This window comes from Lampris incognitus, chromosome 1 (assembly GCF_029633865.1).
Source record: "Lampris incognitus isolate fLamInc1 chromosome 1, fLamInc1.hap2, whole genome shotgun sequence".
Taxonomy (NCBI): Eukaryota; Metazoa; Chordata; class Actinopteri; order Lampriformes; family Lampridae; genus Lampris; species Lampris incognitus.
Genome location: NC_079211.1, coordinates 50,701,652 through 50,725,844, shown reverse-complemented (window position 1 = coordinate 50,725,844; position 24,193 = coordinate 50,701,652). Strand labels below are relative to the sequence as shown.

General features: G+C 41.5%; 1 protein-coding gene across 1 annotated transcript; it reads left to right on the top strand.

Moving 5' to 3' along the window:
• Positions 1–3,106: 3,106 nt before the first annotated feature.
• LOC130106739 (NLR family CARD domain-containing protein 3-like) lies at positions 3,107–19,720 on the top strand. The gene is made up of 9 exons (XM_056272974.1): positions 3,107–3,160; positions 5,710–5,788; positions 5,976–6,177; positions 6,754–8,545; positions 9,208–9,381; positions 11,461–11,634; positions 17,205–17,378; positions 17,553–17,599; positions 19,110–19,720. The coding sequence occupies exons 1-9, from the start codon at positions 3,111–3,113 to the stop codon at positions 19,634–19,636; spliced, it is 3,219 nt and encodes a 1,072-aa protein (XP_056128949.1). The 5' UTR covers positions 3,107–3,110; the 3' UTR covers positions 19,637–19,720.
• Positions 19,721–24,193: the final 4,473 nt, after the last annotated feature.

The following is a 24,193-nucleotide window of genomic DNA, read 5'->3' as shown; positions in this document are numbered from 1 at the left end:
AATGAACCCTTTCTAAAACAAAACAAAAATGTCTACTTTAATCTAGACATTGGGTCTCTCCTAGAGATTAGCCTATGCATATTAAAATACTGAAAATATATCAAGTGTACAATGAAGTTAAAATAAGTAATATAATTGAAACAAATACATTGAATAGGCTAATTCACAATTCAATTTAAATAATGAATCCACACTTTACCCAGTACTAGTTCCATTTTAGTTAGTAGTCATTATTTCCTTTATGTCTTGTCTATCTTGATATAAGCAAGTCCCTTTTCCAGTATCAACCTTATCACACTGGTAAAGTGGATTTGATCACCTTGCTGAAATAAGTCTCTGGAGCCTTATGATCCCGGAAGTATTTAGTATCTCCGTTGAAGGTGATTAGTGTGGCTGGATGGATTATCCCATGTTTAATCTCAGCTTCACATAATTTTGCTCTGACTTCTCGGCATTGGGCTCTTCTTTTGGCCATTTCCGCTGTCAGATCTGGGAAAATCCTCAACTTCATTCCTTGAAAGTTCATCGCTCTCTCCTTCTTCGCTATTTTCAAAATAGCTTCCTTGACCAAATATCTTTGCATTCTCACTGTCATCGCTCTGGCTACCGATTCAGTTACTGACCTGACTGTTCAATTTCTACTTCAGGCTCACATCGGACGATGTCTTTCCCCTTGAATACCTCTTTGGAGAAAGTTGCCATGAAAGTGGTGGGATTTCCCTTTTCAACATCTCGGCTCAGTCCAAATACCCATATACTGAACTTTCCTTTGTGGGACTTGAAACATTTTGCCCTTTTCTCTCAAATCCTTGTTCTCCTTTTGGAGTAACTCTTTGGAGTCTCCAGCAAGGTTATCTGACCCTGCATACTTGAAAGGGCCTGCTCTACCTCCATGAGTTTTTTTGTTTTATTCATTCAAATGGCTTTCATGGAGTTAAGTAGAGGCTGTAGTTTATTTTTTTTCTTCTGTTGGAGCGTTTATCCCCTCTCTAATTATAGAGCATTAACATGTCATGCTGGTCCTCATCTTTAGCACTTTCATTGTCCATGATGAGGTTCCCAGGTGAGTCAGCTGGATTGTCCCACTGATCTGTCAGTTCGTTCTTCATTTCTTCCCACATCACCATTAGCAACTAATATACATATATATATATATATATATATATATATATACACTACCGTTCAAAAGTTTGGGATCACCCAAACAATTTTGTGTTTTCCATGAAAAGTCACACTTATTCACCACCATATGTTGTGAAATGAATAGAAAATAGAGTCAAGACATTGACAAGGTTAGAAATAATGATTTGTATTTGAAATAAGATTTTTTTTACATCAAACTTTGCTTTCGTCAAAGAATCCTCCATTTGCAGCAATTACAGCATTGCAGACCTTTGGCATTCTAGCTGTTAATTTGTTGAGGTAATCTGGAGAAATTGCACCCCACGCTTCCAGAAGCAGCTCCCACAAGTTGGATTGGTTGGATGGGCACTTCTTGCGTACCATACGGTCAAGCTGCTCCCACAACAGCTCAATGGGGTTCAGATCTGGTGACTGCGCTGGCCACTCCATTACCGATAGAATACCAGCTGCCTGCTTCTGCTCTAAATAGTTCTTGCACAATTTGGAGGTGTGTTTAGGGTCATTGTCCTGTTGTAGGATGAAATTGGCTCCAATCAAGCGCTGTCCACTGGGTATGGCATGGCGTTGCAAAATGGAGTGATAGCCTTCCTTATTCAGAATCCCTTTTACCCTGTACAAATCTCCCACCTTACCAGCACCAAAGCAACCCCAGACCATCACATTACCTCCACCATGCTTAACAGATGGCGTCAGGCATTCTTCCAGCATCTTTTCATTTGTTCTGCATCTCACAAACGTTCTTCTTTGTGATCCAAACACCTCAAACTTGGATTCATCTGTCCACAACACTTTTTTCCAGTCTTCCTCTGTCCAATGTCTGTGTTCTTTTGCCCATCTTAATCTTTTTCTTTTATTGGTCAGTCTCAGATATGGCTTTTTCTTTGCCACTCTGCCCTGAAGCCCAGAATCCCGCAGCCGCCTCTTCACTGTAGATGTTGACACTGGTGTTTTGCGGGTACTATTTAATGAAGATGCCAGTTGGGGACCTGTGAGGCGTCTGTTTCTCAAACTAGAGACTCTAATGTACTTATCTTCTTGCTCAGTTGTGCAACGCAGCCTCCCACTTCTTTTTCTACTCTGGTTAGAGCCTGTTTGTGCTGTCCTCTGAAGGGAGTAGTACACACCGGTGTAGGAAATCTTCAATTTCTTAGCAATTTCTCGCATGGAATACCCTTCATTTCTAAGAACAAGAATAGACTGTCGAGTTTCAGATGAAAGTTCTCTTTTTCTGGCCATTTTGAGCGTTTAATTGACCCCACAAATGTGATGCTCCAGAAACTCAATTTGCTCAAAGGAAGGTCAGTTTTGTAGCTTCTGTAACGAGCTAAACTGTTTTCGGATGTGTGAACATGATTGCACAAGGGTTTTCTAATCATCAATTAGCCTTCTGAGCCAATGAGCAAACACATTGTACCATTAGAACACTGGAGTGATAGTTGCTTGAAATGGGCCTCTATACACCTATGTAGATATTGCACCAAAAACCAGACATTTACAGCTAGAATAGTCATTTACCACATTAGCAATGTATAGAGTGTATTTCTTTAAAGTTAAGACTAGTTTAAAGTTATCTTCATTGAAAAGTACAGTGCTTTTCCTTCAAAAATATGGACATTTCAATGTGATCCCAAACTTTTGAACGGTAGTGTATTTTATTGTCATTATTTTCAAATTGTCTCAAATGGATCTCTTATCGGCTTGTCAGTCATCTGTGAGGCACTTTGAACGTCACTAACCTGTATGAAAGGTGTCATTCAAATAAAATTTGATTGATTGACACAAGATAAAAAACCTTACATCTAAAGATAAAAATGTTGACACAGTAGTCGACTATTCTGACCCATACCTACTTAATACATCTTCAAAACAAGACTTGTTAAATAGTCTTCCGCTGTTTTTAGCAGGATCCATCAGGAGAGCCCAGACTCCCCTGTACCCGGTGTGTGTCCATTAAGAGTGACTGGTCTATGAATCCACCTCTTAGATTCAAAGATGGACACCACTCTACTGAGCAGAGGTCAGAATTAAACAGCTGATATGAACAGATGGTTTGGTTGTTATCAGACTCTACTGAACAGACAGAGGTAACAAGTCATGACACATAGAATTGGTCTGAACCTTCTGTTGGTTTAGTTTCTTCTCTCAAAACATCTCATCTGGTCAACACAATTTTTCTTGCATGGGGTTTTTCAATGGATTCCTGCTAACTTTTGGGTGTTGAATCCAAATCTGGCATTAGTTTTTGCCTATCAAATCAGATTTTTGAACAATGAAAAATCCTTATTTTTGAGAAAACAGCAATTTTACACTTGAAGTTAAAAAACACTGTTGCATTAGAAGATCGATAGATGCAAAATTGATTACAATGAAAGGTACCTACTTCAATTACAATATTAAATCATACATTAACATTTAATCCATGCTGGCTTGCACATATTTTTACACATTTTCTCAATATTTTTAATGTATGAAAAGTTTACAAATTTCACTAAACTAATATATAGACGGAAAAAGTTCCCCTAAACATGGTGTACATCACTTAAATACAAGGCATCACTCAAGCTCAAAGCAGTTTTGTGACTTTTCACGACATTCAAAATGCAGCAAAAATTTGCAAATATAAGAAATTAAGTACCGGTACTTGAAAGCGTAAGTATCCAAAGGCACAGGTATAATCATATTACAACATGGTAAACTTCCTGTTTGTGGACGATCTCTTATATACAGCATCTGGGACATCCCTCATCAAACTCCAGCAGTAATCTGCCGTCATATTTGAGTCCCAACGACCTTGATAACGTTCTTCCATCACTTTAATGTCTTGATGGAAACGTTCACCCTGTTCCTCGCTTACATCTCCAAGGTTATCTGGAAACTTGCTCAGGTGACTGTGCAAGTAGTGCACCTTGATGCTCGTTCTGCACCCCAGCGCTCGCAGACTAAGGAGCAGCTCCTCCACAATCTCTCGGTAGTTGTCATCTTTCTTGTTCCCAAGAAAATTCTGCACCACATTATTGAATGCATTTCATGCTCGAGCTTCGAGCATGAAACATAATCAATCAAGGACCCACCCTTCATAACGAAGGGTGGGTCCTTGAGTAATGTTCTGATCTGAGGTCCGTCGAATATCCCTGGTTTTTTCTTCTCGTCGCTGAGACTCGGAAAGGTTGAACATATGTAGCCAAAGCAGTCTCCAGTGTGATCAAGAGCTTTAACAAACTGCTTCATCAGACTGAGTTTGATGTGCAATGGTGGAAGGATGATATTTTTCCGATCAACCAGTGGTTCATTAATGATGTTCTTGTCACCAGGTATCAAACTATTCCTTGATGGCCATTCCTTTCTCACCCAGTGCTCCTCCTTAGCCCGACTGTCCCAGTAGCATAGGAAACAAGGGTATTTGGTGTAACCTCCTTGTTGCCCCAAAAGGAAGTTCACCGTTTGCAAATTCACACAATCAACCATTCATGATCGTGGTACTTCAATTGTTCAAGTACAACACTGATGTTTGCATACTCCTCCTTCAAGGTCACTGAGTGTCCTATAGGGATGGATCCATAGATGTTCCCATTGTGAAGTAAAAGACATTTCAAACTTCTTTTCGATTGTCAATAAAGAGTCTCCACTCACTTGAATGGTACGCAGGCAAACCCATAGTGAGAAGAAGCCCTGCAACATCATTGCAGTATACAAGTTGACCATCAGAGTGGAAATACTTCCTCAGTTGTGCCTCTCTGTTGCGATAAAATGAGACGCTTGTGCCAGGTTTGAGAAGGTTTTTCTCTTGCAGCCTGGAAGCCAACAACTCAGCAGATTGTTTTGGCAAATTCAAATCTCGGATCAGATCAGCAATATATTTATACAATACATGTGATATTACATGATAAAATACATTTATTTCAAAGATATGACAAATAAACACTCAGCCTAGCATGAAATTACTTAGGAAATGAATAGGGGTCATGTTTATCCCCACCAAGATTGCCAGACTAGATGGTCAACTTTTGTAAAATCCTGAATAAGGAGCGTACAGATAGCACAAAAACTTGATGTGATAGAGCAAATTTGAGCTCAGATTTGGATTCAGCAGCCCAAAATTAGCCAAAAACAGTTTCCAAAGTCCATGCAGGAAAAAAAAAACTATATTTTTGTAGACCAGTACCTGCATCCATCAGGACACAACACCTCAACCTCCTGTGTATGTGTGTGTGTGTGTGTGTGTGTGTGTGTGTGTGTGTGTGTGTGTGTGTGTGTGTGTGTGTGTGTTGCCAAATTTGAATAGCCCAATCAGAGCCCTGAACCCACCCAAAAATAGCCCTTTTTTTTTTTTACTGTTTAGTAGAAAGTTTCTCTGTCCGTCCGGTGTATGTATGTAATAATAATTATGTTTATCAGAGCCATTTTTACCCACTCAATCAAATAAAAAGTAGCCCAATCTGCCAACGCTGCGGTCGTGTGTGTGTGTGCGGTCGTGTGTGTGTGTGTGTGTGTGTGTGTGTGTGTGTGTGTGTGTGTGTGTGTGTGTGTTGATATATAGAGACCTAACATGTCATGTGTTCTCCGCAGAGACCACCAGGAGAGGTCAGAGGTTCTCAGTGGTCAGTCTGTCCAGGAGCATCAAACAGACCTGGACTCCATATTTATGGTGTGTAAATATACATCAACACCTTTTACTTCACCTTCAAATGAAATGAAAAACAATCATTCTGGTCATAATGGTCTTCATGCTCCACTGTTTACATCAGTGGGTTTTAATCAATGACAGATGGGCTTGATGTTTTGTTCCATGAGTTTAACATGAAAGTTTAATTCATATACTGATTCATTTCCAGCTGCTCGAGGAGAACATTGTCACTTTTGTGAAGAAGGAGCTGAAGAGGTTCCAGAAGGATCTGAGTCCAGATTACCCAGAGTGCTTAGAGAAACAGAGGGAGGAGGAGCAGAGGAGGAGTCCCAGAGAGGCACTTCTGAAGATCACACTGCACTTCCTGAGGAGTATGAAGCAGGAGCAGCTGGCTGACTCTCTGGAGAGCAGTAAGAGACTCTTTATTCAAAAGCCTCAACACCATGTAAAGGGTCAATAGAGGCAAAGTGGGAGGTGGAATTGTTTTCAAAACCTGCTGAAAATGTAGATTTATCACAGGAGGTTCAGACAGTTTCCATTTGGATGGTAAATGAAAAGAAATCTAATGGATAATCTGGTCAAACTATTGATTGGTTAATGAGGGTGTAAAATGCTGATGACATTGGTTCACATCAGCACAATAATACCAGAGAGAACCTCTTTAAGACGTCATCACTGTCCCCATAATCCCAGTAAAGATCTCCTATCTAATACATGGTTACTACAAGAGATGTGATAATAGCCATCAAAATATTATTACAGTAGAAATGAATTATTATTAATGTACATGTTGTTTGTGGAAATGTATTTTGATAAATCTACCCTTTATATAAATTATATAAATGTCTTCATTGTTTGTTTTAAATAAATCCTGCTTGTCCATCCACCAGTGATGAGCTGAATTAATACTATGGAGTTTGGTAAAGTTTCTGTTTCTCACATTTACAGTAACATCCACTCACTGGTTCCCTGGTTTGTTTATTCAGAAACCCTTGTTACCTTGTGCCGGAGTAACCTCAAAGCAGCTCTGAAGGAGAAGTTTCAGTGTTTGTTTGAGGGTGCTGCTAAACCAGGAGAGTCAACACTTCTGAATCAGATCTACACAGAGCTCTACATCACAGAGGGAGGCAGCGGAGAGGTCAATAATGAACATGAGGTCAGACAGATTGAAACAGCATCCAGGAAACCAGCGAGACCAGAAACACCGATCAAATGTGAAGACATCTTTAAAACCTTACCTGGACAAGATAAACCAATCAGATCATTGATGACAAGGGGAGTGGCTGGCATCGGGAAAACAGTCTTAACACAGAAGTTCACTCTGGACTGGGCTGAAGACAAAACCAACCACAATATACACTTCACATTTCCATTCACCTTCAGAGAGCTGAATGTGCTGAAAGATAAAGAGTTCAGCTTGGTGGGACTTCTTCATCACTTTATTGAAACCAAAGAAGCAGGAATCTGCAGCTTTGACCAGTTCCAAGTTGTGTTCATCTTTGATGGTCTGGATGAGTGTCGACTTCCTCTGGACTTCCTGAACAATGAGATCTGGACTGATGTCACAAAGTCCACCTCAGTGGACGTGCTGCTGACAAACCTCATCAAGGGGAAACTGCTTCCCTCTGCTCGCCTCTGGATAACCACACGACCTGCAGCAGCCAACCAGATCCCTCCTAAGTGGGTTGACATGGTAACAGAGGTGAGAGGGTTCACGGATCCACAGAAGGAGGAGTACTTCAGGAAGAGATTCAGAGATGAGGAGCAGGCCAGAAGAATCATCTCACACATCAAGACATCACGAAGCCTCCACATCATGTGTCACATCCCAGTCTTCTGTTGGATCACTGCTACAGTTCTGGATCATGTGTTGAGAACAAATGAGAGAGGAGAGATGCCCAAGACCCTGACTGAGATGTACATCCACTTCCTGGTGGTTCAGTCCATCCAGGGGACTGTGAAGTATCATGGGAGATCTGAAACAGAGCCACACTGGAATACAGACAGCAGGAAGATGATTGAGTCTCTGGGAAAACTGGCCTTTGAACAGCTGGAGAAAGGCAACCTGATCTTCTATGAGGCAGACCTGACAGAGTGTGGCATTGACATCAGAGCAGCCTCAGTATTTTCAGGAGTGTTCACACAGATCTTTAAAGAGGAGTGTGGGCTGTACCAGGACAAGGTCTTCTGCTTTGTCCATCTGAGCATTCAAGAGTTTCTGGCTGCTCTTTATGTCTTTCTCTCATTCATCAATGATGGAGTCAATCTGCTGTCAGCAACACAGTCAACCTCCAACTGGCTTAAACTATTTAGATATAAACCAGGCCTCTACCAGACAGCACTGGACAAGGCGTTAGAGAGTCCAAACGGACATCTGGACTTGTTCCTGCGCTTCCTCCTGGGCCTGTCACTGAAACCCAATCAGAATCTCCTACGAGGCCTGCTGGGAAAGACAGGAAGTAAGTCACGGACCAATCAACAAACAGTCCGGTACATCCAGAAGAAGATCAGGGAGGATCTCTCTCCAGAGAGAAGCATCAATCTGTTCCACTGTCTGAATGAACTGAATGACCATTCTCTAGTGGATGAGATCCAACAGTACCTGACATCAGGAAGACTCTCCACAGACCGACTCTCTCCTGCTCTGTGGTCAGCTCTGGTCTTCATCTTACTGTCTTCAGAAGAGGAGCTGGACGTGTTTGACCTGAAGAAATACTCTTCTTCAGAGGAGGGTCTTCTGAGGCTGCTGCCAGTGGTCAAAGCCTCCTATACAACTCTGTAAGTATATGGATTAGGCCTTTTAAAGTATTAAATCTATTATGTGTTATTATTTTTCATTGGTGATAAAATATTGTTTTATTACACTGATTATTGAAACTGTTATTGGGGTTACGGGTTCTAAAATCAAAAGTATTAAAGACATTAAAATTATAGAATAATTACAACTATTAAAACAGTAGTTGTAATAGTTGTAAGTAGCAGTAATCATAAAAGAAGCAGGTAGTAGTGGAATTAGCAGCAGTAGTAAAAGCAGTAATAGCAGTAGTAGCAGTAGTACTAGTCTACTAGTAACAATAGTATTAGTAGTCACAGTAGTTGTAGTAGTAGTACAAATTGTATTATAACAAGTAGCCATCGTAGTTATAGTAGGACTAGTAGTAAAAATAACAGCAGTAGTGGTACTCTTGTAGTAGTAATATTTTGATATTTCCATGTTTAGATGAGTACTATAATAAAATACTATTATCCAAACTGTTGTAATGATGAAAACAAGTAGTAAAATCAAAAGTATTAATGCCATTACAATGTGATAGAATGATATATTTGTGTGTGTGTGTGTGTGTGTGTGTGTGTGTGTGTGTGTGTGTGTGTGTGTGTGTGTGTGTGTGTGTGTGTGTGTGTGTGTGTGTGTGTGTGTGTGTGTGTGTGTGTCCATTCAGGTTGAGTTCCTGTAATCTGTCAGACAGAAGCTGTGAAGTTGTGTCCTCAGTTCTCAGCTCCAACTCCTCTAGTGTGAGAGAGCTGGACCTGAGTCACAATGATCTGCAGGATTCAGGAGTGAAGCTGCTCTCTGCTGGACTGGGGAGTCCACAATGTAGACTGGAAACTCTCAGGTCAGTATTCCTAAACTTCTACAACACAGGACCACTTCAGTCCTCATTTACATCCACTTTAATGGCAGTCAGTACATCCTTACCTGGGTGGTCTTTTCTCTGACTGGAGGAATTACTGACCAGTTGTAGTAACAAGCTCTGGTTCTACTTTCTACTTCCTGTCAACTGCTTTCCATGAGCACATACACCAGCAAAGAGGTCATGACAACACATTACAAATCAATACAGTTTGGTTTTCAGAGAAAAAGGTGAAATAGTCTAACAGGCATAGCAAGGCCTTCCTTCTGACCATATTCCAACTACATATTTATGATTCATATTTCTTGTTTCAGTTTGCAGTGTAACTCTGTTTTCACCTGAAAAATACTGCACTGGTTAAGATTATATTGTAGTGTATCAAACACAACTTAAATACACATGTGCTTGTATGAACACATGAATGTGAGGTGGTAACCCTGTGTAGAGGTTCATGTTTTAGTGGTTTTGTCTGTCTTTTAAATGTGGAGGTACAGGCCACAAGTTCTGGGGGTGAAGAGCGACTTCATCTTCCTATTACAGACACACTGTAGGAGTGAAGGAGACATCACTTCCTCTGGCAGTGTGTTCACACTCACATCTCTACTATGACAACACAATAGGATGCATTGACCTCTGCAGCTCTCTGAGCACACAATGTGTCCTCATCACTGTACCCCCCTAAGAACAAAACATGACAGTGTGTTAATGACATCATCTATATGGTGTGTGTTCATCACATGATCTATAAAGCTATGTGGTCCTTGTTCACTGCTGGGTTTGATACCTCTCTGTGGGGCTTCATGACTGTGTGTGTTGGCTCATTAATATCAGGATTCCCTCAAAACTGCAGATGGTCAGTACACCCAGCCACATGTGCTCACATCCCAGCTGCAAAGCATAAACTCTCATTTACATAGACTATCTGCTGTCAGAGAGGTCTGCTTGGAGCTGCCAGCAGCAGGGCCACAACACACACCTTTCTGGACCCCCACCATGTTAGACCACCCCTCATTATTAGAGATGGACAACTTCTTTACTGGAGGATCTTCTGGCAGAGATGGATGTTCTCCTGTCCTTTTTAGTTCACTTTTTTATTTTCATTTTTATTCAGTTTGGTGCAAATCATATAAAGTGTTAATGTGTTGTACCGTAGCACACATTCACACCACTGAAAGAATAAGGACAGGGAATACTGACCACTTTGGATCATGTTTTATATTTAGTCTTGATTTGTATCCAAGACCTCTTCATACAACTAGGGTTGCAGCTACTGTAAAAAATAACAAAGAAAAGTGTGCATACCAACATGGACCCTAGTCTGATCATGTGACGTGAGTTGACAGAGGAAGTTGTTGACCACCGTCGTGATATCAGTTAACTCAGATTGGGTTGGTTTGCTGGCAGCCATACCAACATGTACCCTGGCTCTTCCCATGACACAAGCTAAGCAGGTGTGGATTTGGCTCGAAGACTGCCCGGGAAAACTGAGTTGCTGCTGGATTTGGTGTAGGTTGGCCAGTAGGGGGCAGTCTTGCCTATGGGACTAAAAAAATGCCCCAGTGCACTGATGGGGACACAGTGCTGTAGGAGATGCCGTCCTTCTGATGTGACCTTAAAACCGAGGTACTGACTCACTGTGGTCATTAAAGACCCCATGGCACTTACAGTAAAGAGTAGGGGGTCCCCCGGTGTTCTGGCAAATTCCCCAGCCTGGCTCTCTCCATCTGGCCACCTAATCATCCCTAGTATGATTGGCTCAATGGTTCCTCCCTCTCCACCTCAAGCTGATGTGTGGTGAGCGTTCTGGTGCAAAATGGCTGCTGTGCATCATCCAGGTGGTGCTACACATTGGTGGTGGTTGAGGTGAGTTTCCTCCTTCTCTGTGAAGTGCTTTGGGTGTCCAGATAAAACCCTAAAAATATAATCCATTATTATTGTTTGGTTTAGTGAAGCTGAAGCTTATTCAGGAACCTGATTATGTTGAACATGTTTCATGAGACATTCTTACACATCAACAGCTGAAAGAAAGTAATCTCTGTGTGTGTGTGTGTGTCCATTCAGGTTGAGTTTCTGTAATCTGTCAGACAGAAGCTGTGAAGTTGTGTCCTCAGTTCTCAGCTCCAACTCCTCTAGTGTGAGAGAGCTGGACCTGAGTAACAATGATCTGCAGGATTCAGGAGTGAAGCTGCTCTCTGCTGGACTGGGGAGTCCACAATGCAGACTGGAAACTGTCAGGTCAGTATTGCTAAACCTGTACAACACAGGACCACTTCAGTCCTCATTTACATCCACTTTAATGGCAGTCAGTACATCCTAACCTGAGTGGTCTTTTCTCTGACTGGAGGAATTACTTGTAGATCTTCCAATAGTTGTTGAAGTTTTTACAATTACAATAGTTTTTATAAGTACAATAAGTACAATGTGTTTTCAAGACTAAAATAATAGTAACGATAACAGTTCGATAAGTTATTATTTGTACAAACAGCAATACCAAAAATGGCCATTAGTAGAAATATGAATAGTAGTAGCAGAAATTGTATTAGTTGTAACTGTAGTAGTAGAAGTAATAGTAGCAGTAGCCAGTAGGGGGCAGCCTGGAGCGGGCAGCAACAATGGTCCTATACAGTGAGAAAGGACCCTGTGCAGTTCCAGGTGACATTCTTCATATGAGACGTTAAATGAGGTCCTGACTCACTGTGGTGGTAAAAGACGGTAGGACATCTTTCATAATGAGAGGACTTACAGACGTCACTGGTTAAATAGCCAATCAAGTCATTACCCTCAAGACCACCTGACCATTTGTCCTACCTGATTGGCTGGATTAAACCTTTGTGCCCTGCTCTTTATAACCAATGTGTGGTGAGTGTTCTGCTTCATATTGGCAGCCATCTCATCGTACACGTGTACTCTAAACACTGCTGATTTTAACTGCAGTAGTAGTAGTAGTAGTAGTATTTGCAGTAGCAGTAATCATAGTATGGTAATCTCAGTATCATTGTGATTAGTAGTGGTAGCAGTAGTGGTAGCAGTAGTCCTTGTAGTAGCAGTAATCACAGTATGGTAATCTCCGTATCAAATCAAATCAAAACAAATCAATTTTATTTGTACAGCTGTAGCCCAATATCACAAATTATAAATTTGCCTCAGTGGGCTTAACAGCAACACAACATCCTGTCCTTAGACCCTCTCATCGGATGAGGAACAACTCCCTAAAAAAAACCTTTAACAGGGAGAAAAAATAGGAAGAAACCTCAGGGAGAGCATCAGAGAAAGGATCTCTCTCCCAAGACGGACAACGTGCAATGGATGTTGTGTTCATGCAATTTACGTAATACAACACTGAAGGAGGATAACAGAATTATAATGGGCATACAATTTATGAAGAACATGATGCACAGGATGCCAAGCAGTGTCCACATGCCAACGGAACAGTCCAGGACCCAAGCCACGCGACCAGCATCATCATGTAATAAAAGAAAAGTTTTTCTTTTATTACATGATGATGCTGGTCGATGGTCGATTACATGATGATGCTTATGTGAGGAGTGGAAGGGCAGGCAGCATCCAAATGGCGACCACCATCACCACGGAGACCTGGGAGGAGAACCGACTGCACATGCACGCAAGAGAGACTCACATGACACCATTCAAACACAGAAAAAGAGAAAGGAGAAGACATCATTCAGAGAGAGAGAAAATACTTGTTAGAGAAGAGAACAGTTTGCAGTAGTCATTAGCCATAATCAATTAAGTCATCAATCCATCATAATCTATACTCTGTAATCTATACTCCATAATCTCGTCGGCAGAACAGTGGTTGGTAAATTCATTGAGACAGAAAACCAACCCGCCATCCAGTACAGGTTGTGAAGCACTCAACTTAAAGGCAACTAATTGTAAACTAAGGCAAAAAGATGAGTTTTAAGTTTGGATTTAAAGACTCAACAGACTCTGATGGTCTGATGGCAGCAGGCAGGTTATTCCACAACAATGGAGCTCGATAGGAAAAGGCCCTGCCACCAGCTGACTTCTTTTTAACTTTGGGTACACACAGGAGCCCTGTATTTTGAGAACAAAGAGCTCGAGATGGCATGTAAGGTTTAAGGAGATCACACAGGTAGGATGGGGCAAGCCCATTTAGGATTTTACAAGTCAGCAGAACCACCTTGTATTCTGATCTAACATGGATAGGAAGCCAATGAAGGGAGGCAAGAATTGGTGTAATATGGTCAAATTTCCTAGTTTTAGTTAGGATCCTAGCAGCAGCATTCTGAACCATCTGAAGACTTTTAGTACTAGAATGTGGCAGACCTGAGAACAGAACATTACAGTAATCAAGTCTGGATGAAACAAATGCATGTATTAGAGTCTCTGCATCAGCCATGGAGAGAAAAGACCGAATTTTAGCTATGTTACGTAAGTGAAAAAAGGCAGTCTTGGTGATTTCTTTAATGTGCTTATCAAAGGAAAGGCTGGGATCAAACGTAACACCAAGATTTTTGGCTGCCAAACTTTGTGAAACCACAGAGTTGTCGATTGTTATCGTTACTTGATCAGACTGGTGTCTGTGTCTAGCAGGGCCAATGACCAGCATCTCGGTTTTATCTGAATTTAAAAGCAGAAAGTGAAGTGACATCCAGTTTTTCACAGTAGCCAAGCAGGCCTCTAAGTTAGTGGTTTGAGTATGATCATCAGCCCTTATAGGCACATACAACTGAGTATCATCAGCATAGCAATGGAAATGTATTCCATAACTGCGTATAATTTGGCCAAGAGGTGTAATGTAAAGAGAGAAAAGTAGAGGGCCAAGTACTGAGCCCTGAGGCAAACCATATTTAATGTCAGAAAATTTTGATATAATATTATTATAGCAGACACAATGTGTTCTTCCAGATAAGTAGGACTTAAGCCAAGAGAGAGCTAAGCCAGAGACACCAAAATTACAATTTAATCTATCTAAAAGTATACAGTGATCAATGGTGTCAAAGGCTGCACTGAGGTCCAGTAGTAGAAGCACAGAAGTGGAATCAGAGTCGATAGCCAGTAGAAGATCATTTACCACTCTGGTCAGTGCAGTTTCAGTGGAGTGACAGGGCCTGAAAGCCGACTGAAAAGGTTCATAGAGATGGTTTTCTTTTATATGGGTCAAAAGTTGTTGATACACAACTCTCTCTAGTACTTTAGAGAAGAATGGAAGATTAGAGACTGGCCGATAGTTATTAATAGACCCTGGATCAAGGTGCGGTTTTTTTAAGTAGAGGTTTAACCACAGCTGTCTTAAAACTGCTGGGAATAATGCCAGTAGTAAGAGATAAATTAACGATGTCTAGCATTGTAGGTCCAAGAAAAGGCCAGAGGTCTTTAAAAAGTTTTGCTGGTAAGGGATCAAGTAGGCAAGCAGTTGGTTTAGAAGCTGACATGAACTTAACAGTATCATTGTGATTAGTAATGGTAGCAGTAGTGGTAGCAGTAGTATTTGTAGTAGCAGTAATCGCAGTATGGTAATCTCAGTATCATTGTGATTAGTAGTGGTAGCAGTAGTGGTAGCAGTAGTATAAGAAGTGACAGCATCAGTATCAGCAGCAGAAGTAATGGTAGATGTAGTATGAACAGTAGTCAGGTGACAGGCATGGACACAAGTCCATGAATACTGGGACGGCGTCCAGCGCTTAACCTGTGCCCCGTCCACAGGGTTAGTGTTGTGTCAGGAAAGGCTTCTGACCTAAAATTTTACCAAATCATTTTATAGATTGACAAGACCGTACCAGATCGGTCGAGGCCCGGGTTAACAATGGGCACCATTGGTGCTGTGCCCTCACAGGGTACCAAACTGGAAAATCCACTGTGGTGACCCCCGAGAAACAGGGAACAAGCCGAAAGAAGAAGTAATATGAACAGGAGAAGTAACTGGAATTGGGTTTGTAAAAGCAGTTGGAGTTGTAGTAGTAGTAATAGTAGTTGTAGCAGTAGTAGTAATAGTATTGGTAGTAGTAGTAGTATTATCAGTGTTACCAGTATTAGTACAAAGTAATTGGAGTCTTTTCTAAATGTTCAGTGGTAATTTCTACTGGACTCAAACTGGGTGTATGATCTTATACAATACCAGTCAACAGTTTGGACACACCTACTCAGTCTCATAGTAGGATGTTTCTTTATTTTTACTAAATGAAAAGACTTGTTGAGCCAGAGGACATTTTATAATATATTCTTTAAATTCAAATTTGTTTTAAAAAGAGATTCAGATATAGGCAGACTTTTGACTGGTACTGTATATGTAGTGACTTGTACTGTATATGAGGGGACTGGTACTGTATATGTAGTGACTGGTACTGTATATGTAGTGACTGGTACTGTATATGAAGTGACTGGTACGGTATATGAGGGGACTGGTACTGTATATGAAGTGACTGGTACTGCATATGTAGTGACTGGTACTGTATATGAAGTGATTGGTACTGTATATGAGGGGACTGGTACTGTATATGTAGTGAGTGACTGATACTGTATATGAAGTGACTGGTGTAGTTACTGGTACTGTATATATAGTGACTGGTACTGTGTATGAAGTGACTGGTATTGTATATGTAGTGACTAGTACTGTATATGAAGTGACTGGTACTGCATATGTAGTGACTGGTACTGTATATGAAGTGATTGGTACTGTATATGAGGGGACTGGTACTGTATATGTAGTGAGTGACTGATACTGTATATGAAGTGACTGGTGTAGTTACTGGTACTGTATATGAAGTGACTGGTACTGTATATGTAGTGACTGGGACTGTATATGTAGTGACTGGTACTGTATATAAAGTAACTGGTACTTTATATGAAGGGACTGGTACTGTATATGAGGGGACTGGTACTGTATATGTAGTGACTGGTACTGTATATGTAGTGACCCGTACTGTATATGAAGTGACTGGTACTGTATATGTAGGGACTGGTACTGTATATGAAGTAACTGGTACTGTATATGAAGGGACTGGTACTGTATATGAAGGGACTGGTACTGTATATGTAGTGACTGGCACTGTATATGAAGTAACTGGTACTGTATATGTAGTGACTGGTACTGTATATGAAGGGACTGGTACTGTATATGAAGTAACTGGTACTGTATATATAGTGACTGGTACTGTATATGAGTGGACTGGTACTGCATATGTAGTGACTGGTACTGTATATGTAGTGACTGGGTGAATTTATGGCCCCACGGTGGACCTTCGGGGGTTTGACTCCCTCTAAAAAAGAACTGAGTTTGTGTCTCAGAGGCAGCAGGATCACAAACCCGGATGAGAGAAACATCCACTGACTGAGAACATCTGCTTGCCAGATGTTTTCATTTTGTGTGTCTTTTTATGTCTGTACTTTCACTTCATATAAAGTACACACACAGTAGTAACCGCAGTACCAAAGTAGTAGCAGTACTAACAGTAGTTGTAATAATCATAGTAGGGAGCAGTAATCATTGTACTAGTAGCAGCAGTCGAATTGGAAGTAGCAACAGTAGTAGTAGTACTAGTAGTAGTATTCGCAGTTGTAGAGGGATAAGTAATAAAAGTGGCAGCAATCATAGTACTCTTGTAGTAGTAACCATTTGTAATATCTGTGTTCAGATGAGTGTTGTCATAAAGTACTATTATCCAAACTGTTGTAATGATGACGACAGGTAGTAAAATCAAAAGTATTAAAGCCATTAGAATATGATAGAATGATATATTTGTGTGTGTGTGTGTGTGTGTGTGTGTGTGTGTGTGTGTGTGTGTGTGTGTGTGTGTGTGTGTGTGTGTGTGTGTGTTCAGGCTGTCAGGCTGTCTGGTCACAGAGGAAAGTGTTTCTTCTCTGCTCTCAGCTCTGAGCTCCAACCCCTCCCATCTGAGAGAGCTGGACCTGAGCTACAACCAGTCAGGAGACTCAGGAGGGAAGCTGCTCTCTGCTGGACTGGAGGATCCACACTGGAGACTGAACACTCTCAGGTATGGACAGGCTGGATGACACTCACTCATCATGTCTTCTACAAGGATTTTCTCCTCCTGCTCTGATGCTGGATCAGACTGGTTCTTCTGTAACAGTGGACAGGACTGATACTGGATGGAGGTTTATTAGATGGAGGATGTTCTGGTGTAACTGTGTCTCTCCTCCACCCCCAGGTTGGACCATGCTGGAGTGTGCTGGTTGACACCAGGAGTGAGGAAGTGTAAGTGTGTGTTTAGTTCCTTCATGAGAACAAAGCAGATCACATTCAGCTATTTAGATGGAAAGTGCGTCCACACAGCAGTGTGGGACATCCATTCATTCACATCCTACTGGGGATGAAGCTGATGGTGGACATGATGTTTCTTCATCACACTGCTGAGAAATTAACAGTCATTAGGTCTCATTTATCAAGGAAATTCAACACTGATGTGTGTGTGGTTCCTTCATACTGAGGTTTCCACATGAAAAGTGGATTTATCAACTTTTTCACCCATCTGACAGAAATGTATGAAAACCTGAGACCCCACGTAAGATGTGTGTCCACTCCTCACTTCTACTTTTATGCAGAAACTTTCACTTTTATTCATTAAATAGTCTTATTGTAACAGACTTTGTCCTCTAATATGGAGATATGAAGAAAGATGAACAAAAGACTTGAGAAAAACATGTTTGCAAACAATATTGAAGTGAGATAAAATGTTCAGAATGATTAATAGACTACTGAAAAGACTTCCTGTGATTGTTCCCTGTGTAATATTCATTTAATTATTGAAGAAGAAGATTTAAATTGACACAACACTGTAAAGTCCAGATGTTAAATGGGCCGACCTTGTCTTCTAGAGGATTTGACAAGAGCGTCTTTTCAGGGACAGGACGGATTTATGATTTTTTTTTTCCCTGAGAATCACGAGTGACTTTTGAGTTGATTCTGATTCACCAGAGCCCTGCTGTTAAAGACCACTATCAAGACCACTATTAAGACCACTATTAAGACTAATATTAAGACCATTATTAAGATCACTGTTAAGATCACTATTAAGACTAATATTAAGACCACTATTAAGACCGCCGTTAAGGCTAATATTTAGACCATTATTAAGACCACTATTAAGACTAATATTAAGACCACTATTAAGTAATATTAAGACCACTATTAAGACTAATATTAAGACCACTATTAAGAATAATATTAAGACCACTAGTAAGACCACTATTAAGACCACTATTAAGACTGATATTAAGACCATTATTAAGATCACTATTAAGACTAATATTAAGACCACTATTAAGACCGCTATTAAGACCACTATTAAAACCAATATTAAGACTAATATTAATACCACTATTAAGACCTCTATTAAGACTAATATTAAGACCAGTATTAAGACTAATATTCAGACTATATTAGTACAGTCCATTATCTCAGAGGTGGACTGAACAAGGAGCAGTTATTTTAATTCATGGTAAATAAGGTCATGTGACGTGCTTCCAGTTTATGAATAATTGGTGTTCATCATAATACACACAAGAATACAATGGAAACTTCATACTTCAGAACACGTGATAAATACAGCGGCAGTATAATTCATAACATGATACGAGGGAACTTACACATTTATGAACATGTTGATAGATGAGGTCCAACCTGTGACTAAATCAACACAAACCAAACAGAAGAGGAACATTAGATCAACAACCGCTGCTGTATTGTGTCTTGTTGTCTCCATCAGATGCCTGTGAACTCACACTGGACCCAAACACAGCACACAGAGACCTCCTTCTGTGTGAGGACAACAGAAAGGTGACATGGGGGAGAGAGGAGCAGTCGTATCCTGATCATACAGACAGATTTGACTCCTGGAGACAGGTTCTATGTAGAGAGAGTCTGACTGACCGCTGTTACATGGAGGTACAGTGGAAAGGAGATGTTTATATAGGAGTGACTTACAGAGGAATCAGAAGGAGAGGAGGAGGTGATGACTCTCTGCTTGGGTATAATGAAAAGTCATGGAGTCTGTCCTGCTATAGTGATGTATACAGAGCCTGGCATAATAAAAGAGAAACACAGATACGTATCTCCTCCTCCTCCTCTGACAGAGTAGGAGTGTATCTGGACTGGTCTGCTGGAACTCTGTCCTTCTACAGAGTCTCCTCTGACACACTGACACACCTCCACACCTTCACCTCCACATTCACTGAACCTCTCCATGTTGGGTTTGTGTTGTGGTCACCTGGCTCCTCAGTGTGTGTGTGTTAGATAGAGGAGGTAGAGATGCCTCCTGTGTCCTGGAGGAACACTCACACTCCTTCCCAAACACACCTGCTGACATGATAGATCACTCTGTACACACACACACACACACACACACACACACACACACACACACACACACACACACACACACACACACACACACACAAATACAGACAGTGTGACCAAAGATATGTGTTTTGTGGTTGTAATAGTTGTGTGGTGTGTTTAATGTGTGTTGGGTGTATGCTTCATTGATCAGTTTCTGCATTTTACTCATGCTTATATTCTTATATTTACATTGTTTATGTTCCCTATGTTTATGTAAGCTTTATGCCTATATTTGATATGTTGTCTTCTAATGTAAAGCACACTGAGCTTACTTGGAATAAAATGTGCTACATAAATAAAACGGCTAAACTATTCAATTGTTATTCAGTTTTTTATTGTATTGAATTAAATATATTAAACAACTTGTATTTTTTATATTTGTGTAAAATTTATCAATGCAAAACACCTGAACCACCATGAAAAAACATAGCCACACACACGCACACACACACGCACACACACACACACACACACACACACACACACACACACACACACACACACACACACACACACACACACACACACACACACACACACACACACACATGTTGGCTGAACCTGTGTGAAGTCCCTGCTGCTGTGTTGCTGTTGCAGGTCCACGTGGGTCCATGAGGCTCAGTGCAGCATTGGTTGTGCGCTCCATTGTGTTTAAGAGTGACTCGTTCATCTTCTGGCTGTACTGGAGGAACTTGTCGTCCCATCTCTCCATGTACTTCCTCTTCCCTGTGGGACAGACACACTATTAAAATGCAGAGTTCATGTGGTGCAGCAGCAAGGTGGAGCTTTGTTGTGTGTAAGTCTATTTGGACTCATCAGCAGCTCTGTGGTCTGTTCAAACTCCACTTTATTGTCATCAGCAGCTGTGTACATGTACACAGTTAGATGAAGTAGTGTTTCTCCATGACCACAGAGTGAAAACACCACACAAGACAATGTCCACAAACAGCTGGACAGTGTGGTGGAGGAGACGTGTGTAGCAGGATTGTTAAGTGAGAAAGGAGCAGCATGGGGTGGAGGTGCAGTCATGTGCAGCACAAAAAGCAAAGCAGCATATGTGTAACTGGGCAGCACCATCACAGGTGGCCTGTGTTGTGTTGTGTGAAGTGTGTTTACCTTCTGGTTCCAGTGCTTGTTGATGGTGTTGGAGGCGGTGGTTCACTGCCAGGTGGTGTTGAGCTGTTTTCATCACATGTGACGTCTTATAACACAACAGGATTATGAAATGAGTGTTTATGTGCAGTAAATACTGAACCCCACTGACTGCACATTGCAGCTGCTCACCCACTCAGCTGTTTGTATTTTGTATAAAAATTGTGTATTATAACACAATAAGTACACATTGTCTTCATTCATCAGCCCCTCAAAGTACTCCTTCCACCTCCTCAACACACTCTCCTCGCTTGTCAGCACATTTCCATCTCCATCCTTGATCGCCCTTACCTGCTGCACCTCCTTCCCAGCTCGGTCCCTCTGTCCAGCCAGTCGCTACAAGTCCTTTTCTCCTTCCTTAGTGTCTCAGGAAGGAGACGGTCTTCAAAGTCCTCTGTAACACGCTTCATTCTGAACCGGTTTTCATGAAAGGTCATTTATTATAAAGGTGAGGAATTGAGCATTTTACTGGTTCCTTATTGGAATGAAACTCAGTTACTGGGGGCAGATCTAATCCACTCTGCCCCAAAACACCACCCTTCTGAACAGCCACCTCCTCCTCTGGGAGGTGAGGGTTTGTGGAGTGTTGGAGTCAGTCTTGCTGTCAAGAAAGCAAGGCTGTGTGATGAAGACTGAGGCAGGTGACTGTGAGAGTGAAGACCTGACTCACTGATATGTGATGAAGGGTAAAGCAGGTGTGTGTCCACATTCATAGCTGATTATGAGGCCAAACTGAGAGGTGACAGTTTATCTGTTGGTTCAAGACTCTTTATTTGTTACGTCTCATTATACAAGTACAAGAGAGTCACATTCTTGTGTTTCAGCTCCTCAACACTGCAGCAACAACAACAACACAATAACAACAAAACACAACAAAACAGCAGCAATAACAATAAATAGTGTGTGGTGTATGTAAGGTGCTGTGTGTGTGTGTGTGTGTGTGTGTGTATATGAGTGTTCTTCAATGTTGTCAAACCGCTCATCCAAACAACTTCACTCGACACTGCACTTCCGTGGGTCCTCAGCAACACACCCAGCGAGTGTGAAGTCGATCGGGATGAACGGTTGGTGAGAAGACTGAAGGGCAGACAGACACAGACAGAGTTCCTTCCATTATGGTATGATAAGCAACTGTCTGGATGGTCTGGTAAATACAGGATCAGCTGGAAACCATGTGGGATACATGTTACTGCACTTTAGAGAGAAAATTAACAATCCCTGATAGATAAAATCACACCCGTCACATGAAAACAAGAACAAGTCTAAAATCATTCATTATGTTGAAGATATTTCATATCATTTATTTATATATTTTTACACACACACACACACACACACACACACACACACACACACACACACACACACACACACACACACACACACACACACACACGCTATATGTACAAAAGTATTGGGACACCTGGCCATTACACCTACAGGAGCTTTTATGACATCCCATTCTAACTCCATAGGCATTAATATGGAGTTGGTCCCCCCCTCCCTTTGCAGCTATAACAGCTTCCACTCTTCTGGGAAGGCTTTCCACAAGATTTTGGAGTGTGTCTGTGGGAATTTTTTCCTATTCATCCAGAAGAGCATTTGTGAGGTCAGACACTGATGTTGGACGAGAAGACCTGGCTCACAATCTCCCTTCTAGTTCATCCCAAAGGTGTTGGATGGGGTTGAGGACAGGGCTCTGTGTGGGCCAGTCAAGTTCTTCTACAACAAACTCACCCAACCATGTTTTATTGGACCTTGTTTTGTGCACTGGGGCACAGTCCTGCTGGAACAGAAGAGGGCCCTCCCCAAACTGTTCCCACAAAGTTGGAACCATAGAATTGTCCAAAATGTCTTGGCCCGCACAGAGCCCTGACCTCAACCCCATCCAACACCTTTGGGATGAACTAGAAGGGAGATTGTGAGCCAGGTCTTCTCTTCCAACATCAGTGCCTGACCTCACAAACACTCTTCTGGATGAATGGGAAAGATTCCCACAGACACACTCCAAAATCTTGTGGGAAGTCTTCCCAGAAGAGTGGAAGAGGAAGAGGAGCAGTTTTCCAGGTATGGACTAAGTCCCAGCAGGAGGTCTCCTTCTCCATCAAGTAGTTCAGACAGCGAGGAGGAAGAAGAGGAGGCATGGTGCTCCTGCTGCAGGGCGTTAGCCAGCAAGAGGCGCAGAGTCTGACGAGACATCACAAGAATGAGGAGTGCTGCCATTTGGAGAAGTTGTTGCACCATCTGAGTTTGGTTTGTTTTCTGACATGTTTTACTATTTTACATCAGTGTATGAAATACTTAAATGCAGCTGTACACCAGATTTTACTGCACTGAATTTAAGTATAAAAACGACCAAACAAAACACCAGATGGTGAGGGTTCACCCCCTCACAACAGTAGAGATAGTGACCCGTCCACTGTGAATCCCAGTCAATACAAACATGAAGCCCATTCAGTTAAATAACACTAGAGCAGTCCGGGTAGCGGGTTTCTATCCTGTGAATATCAAGCTGAAATGAGCATTTCTGAAATAACAATTTATTCAACTTTTGTACACATTACTATTGATTTAGTAGTGTTTAATTCCCTCCTTTTTTATATTTGTGACACTGTTAAAATGAGAAAAGACAACTACAGTGTCAGAAAGAGAACAGCAGAGAGGATCAGCTTCACCTTTCTTCTCGTCCATTCAAAGTGCGTCCTCCAAGTCTTTCTGTGCATGGGCTCTGACTCTCTGTTAGAGGACCTAATGAACGATAACACGTTTTATTTTTACACCTCTTCTCAAAACTAGGTTGTAAAAGTGCTTTACGAAACAAGACGCCGACAGAGTTCAAAACGACACAGAACAGAAACGAGAGACTAAAACTGAAAACACAAGAAGAGACGGAGAGACATGAGAGTAAATTGATAAAAAGAATAAAAGATGCACTACGAAAAAGCCTTAACTTGAAAGTCAGTTTAAAGTGTCTGTGCCCCCTCGTGAGTGTAAAAAGGGTAGAATAAGAGGTGTGGATGAAGAGGCCAGAGGTGGCGCTGTGGGGGAGACTGAACGTGGCAGTAATGTAGTACAACACCTCGCCTCAGCTCGTCACACATCTGTTAGTGGGCTCATGTCAGTGTGTTGCTTTTCTAATATCTGATGAGGTGAGTCGCGAGTCCTGCTCCTCCTCCGGACCTGCAAGGGTCTCCCATAATGTGGGGGTCCTGTTGCAGGCCCAGGCCAAGCAACAGGCCTCCTTCTTCACTGGTCTTTATTAGTTCAGACAGCGAAGAAGAGGAGCAAGAAGAAGACTGG

Bases quoted from the DNA above. Each gene is read 5' to 3' on its own strand.
- LOC130106739 (XM_056272974.1), top strand. From the start codon at position 3,111: ATGAATCCACCTCTTAGATTCAAAGATGGACACCACTCTACTGAGCAG. The intron at 3,161-5,709 runs GTCAGAATTAAA...TGTTCTCCGCAG, and splicing joins CACCACTCTACTGAGCAGAG to AGACCACCAGGAGAGGTCAG. The intron at 6,178-6,753 runs GTAAGAGACTCT...TTGTTTATTCAG, and splicing joins GGCTGACTCTCTGGAGAGCA to AAACCCTTGTTACCTTGTGC.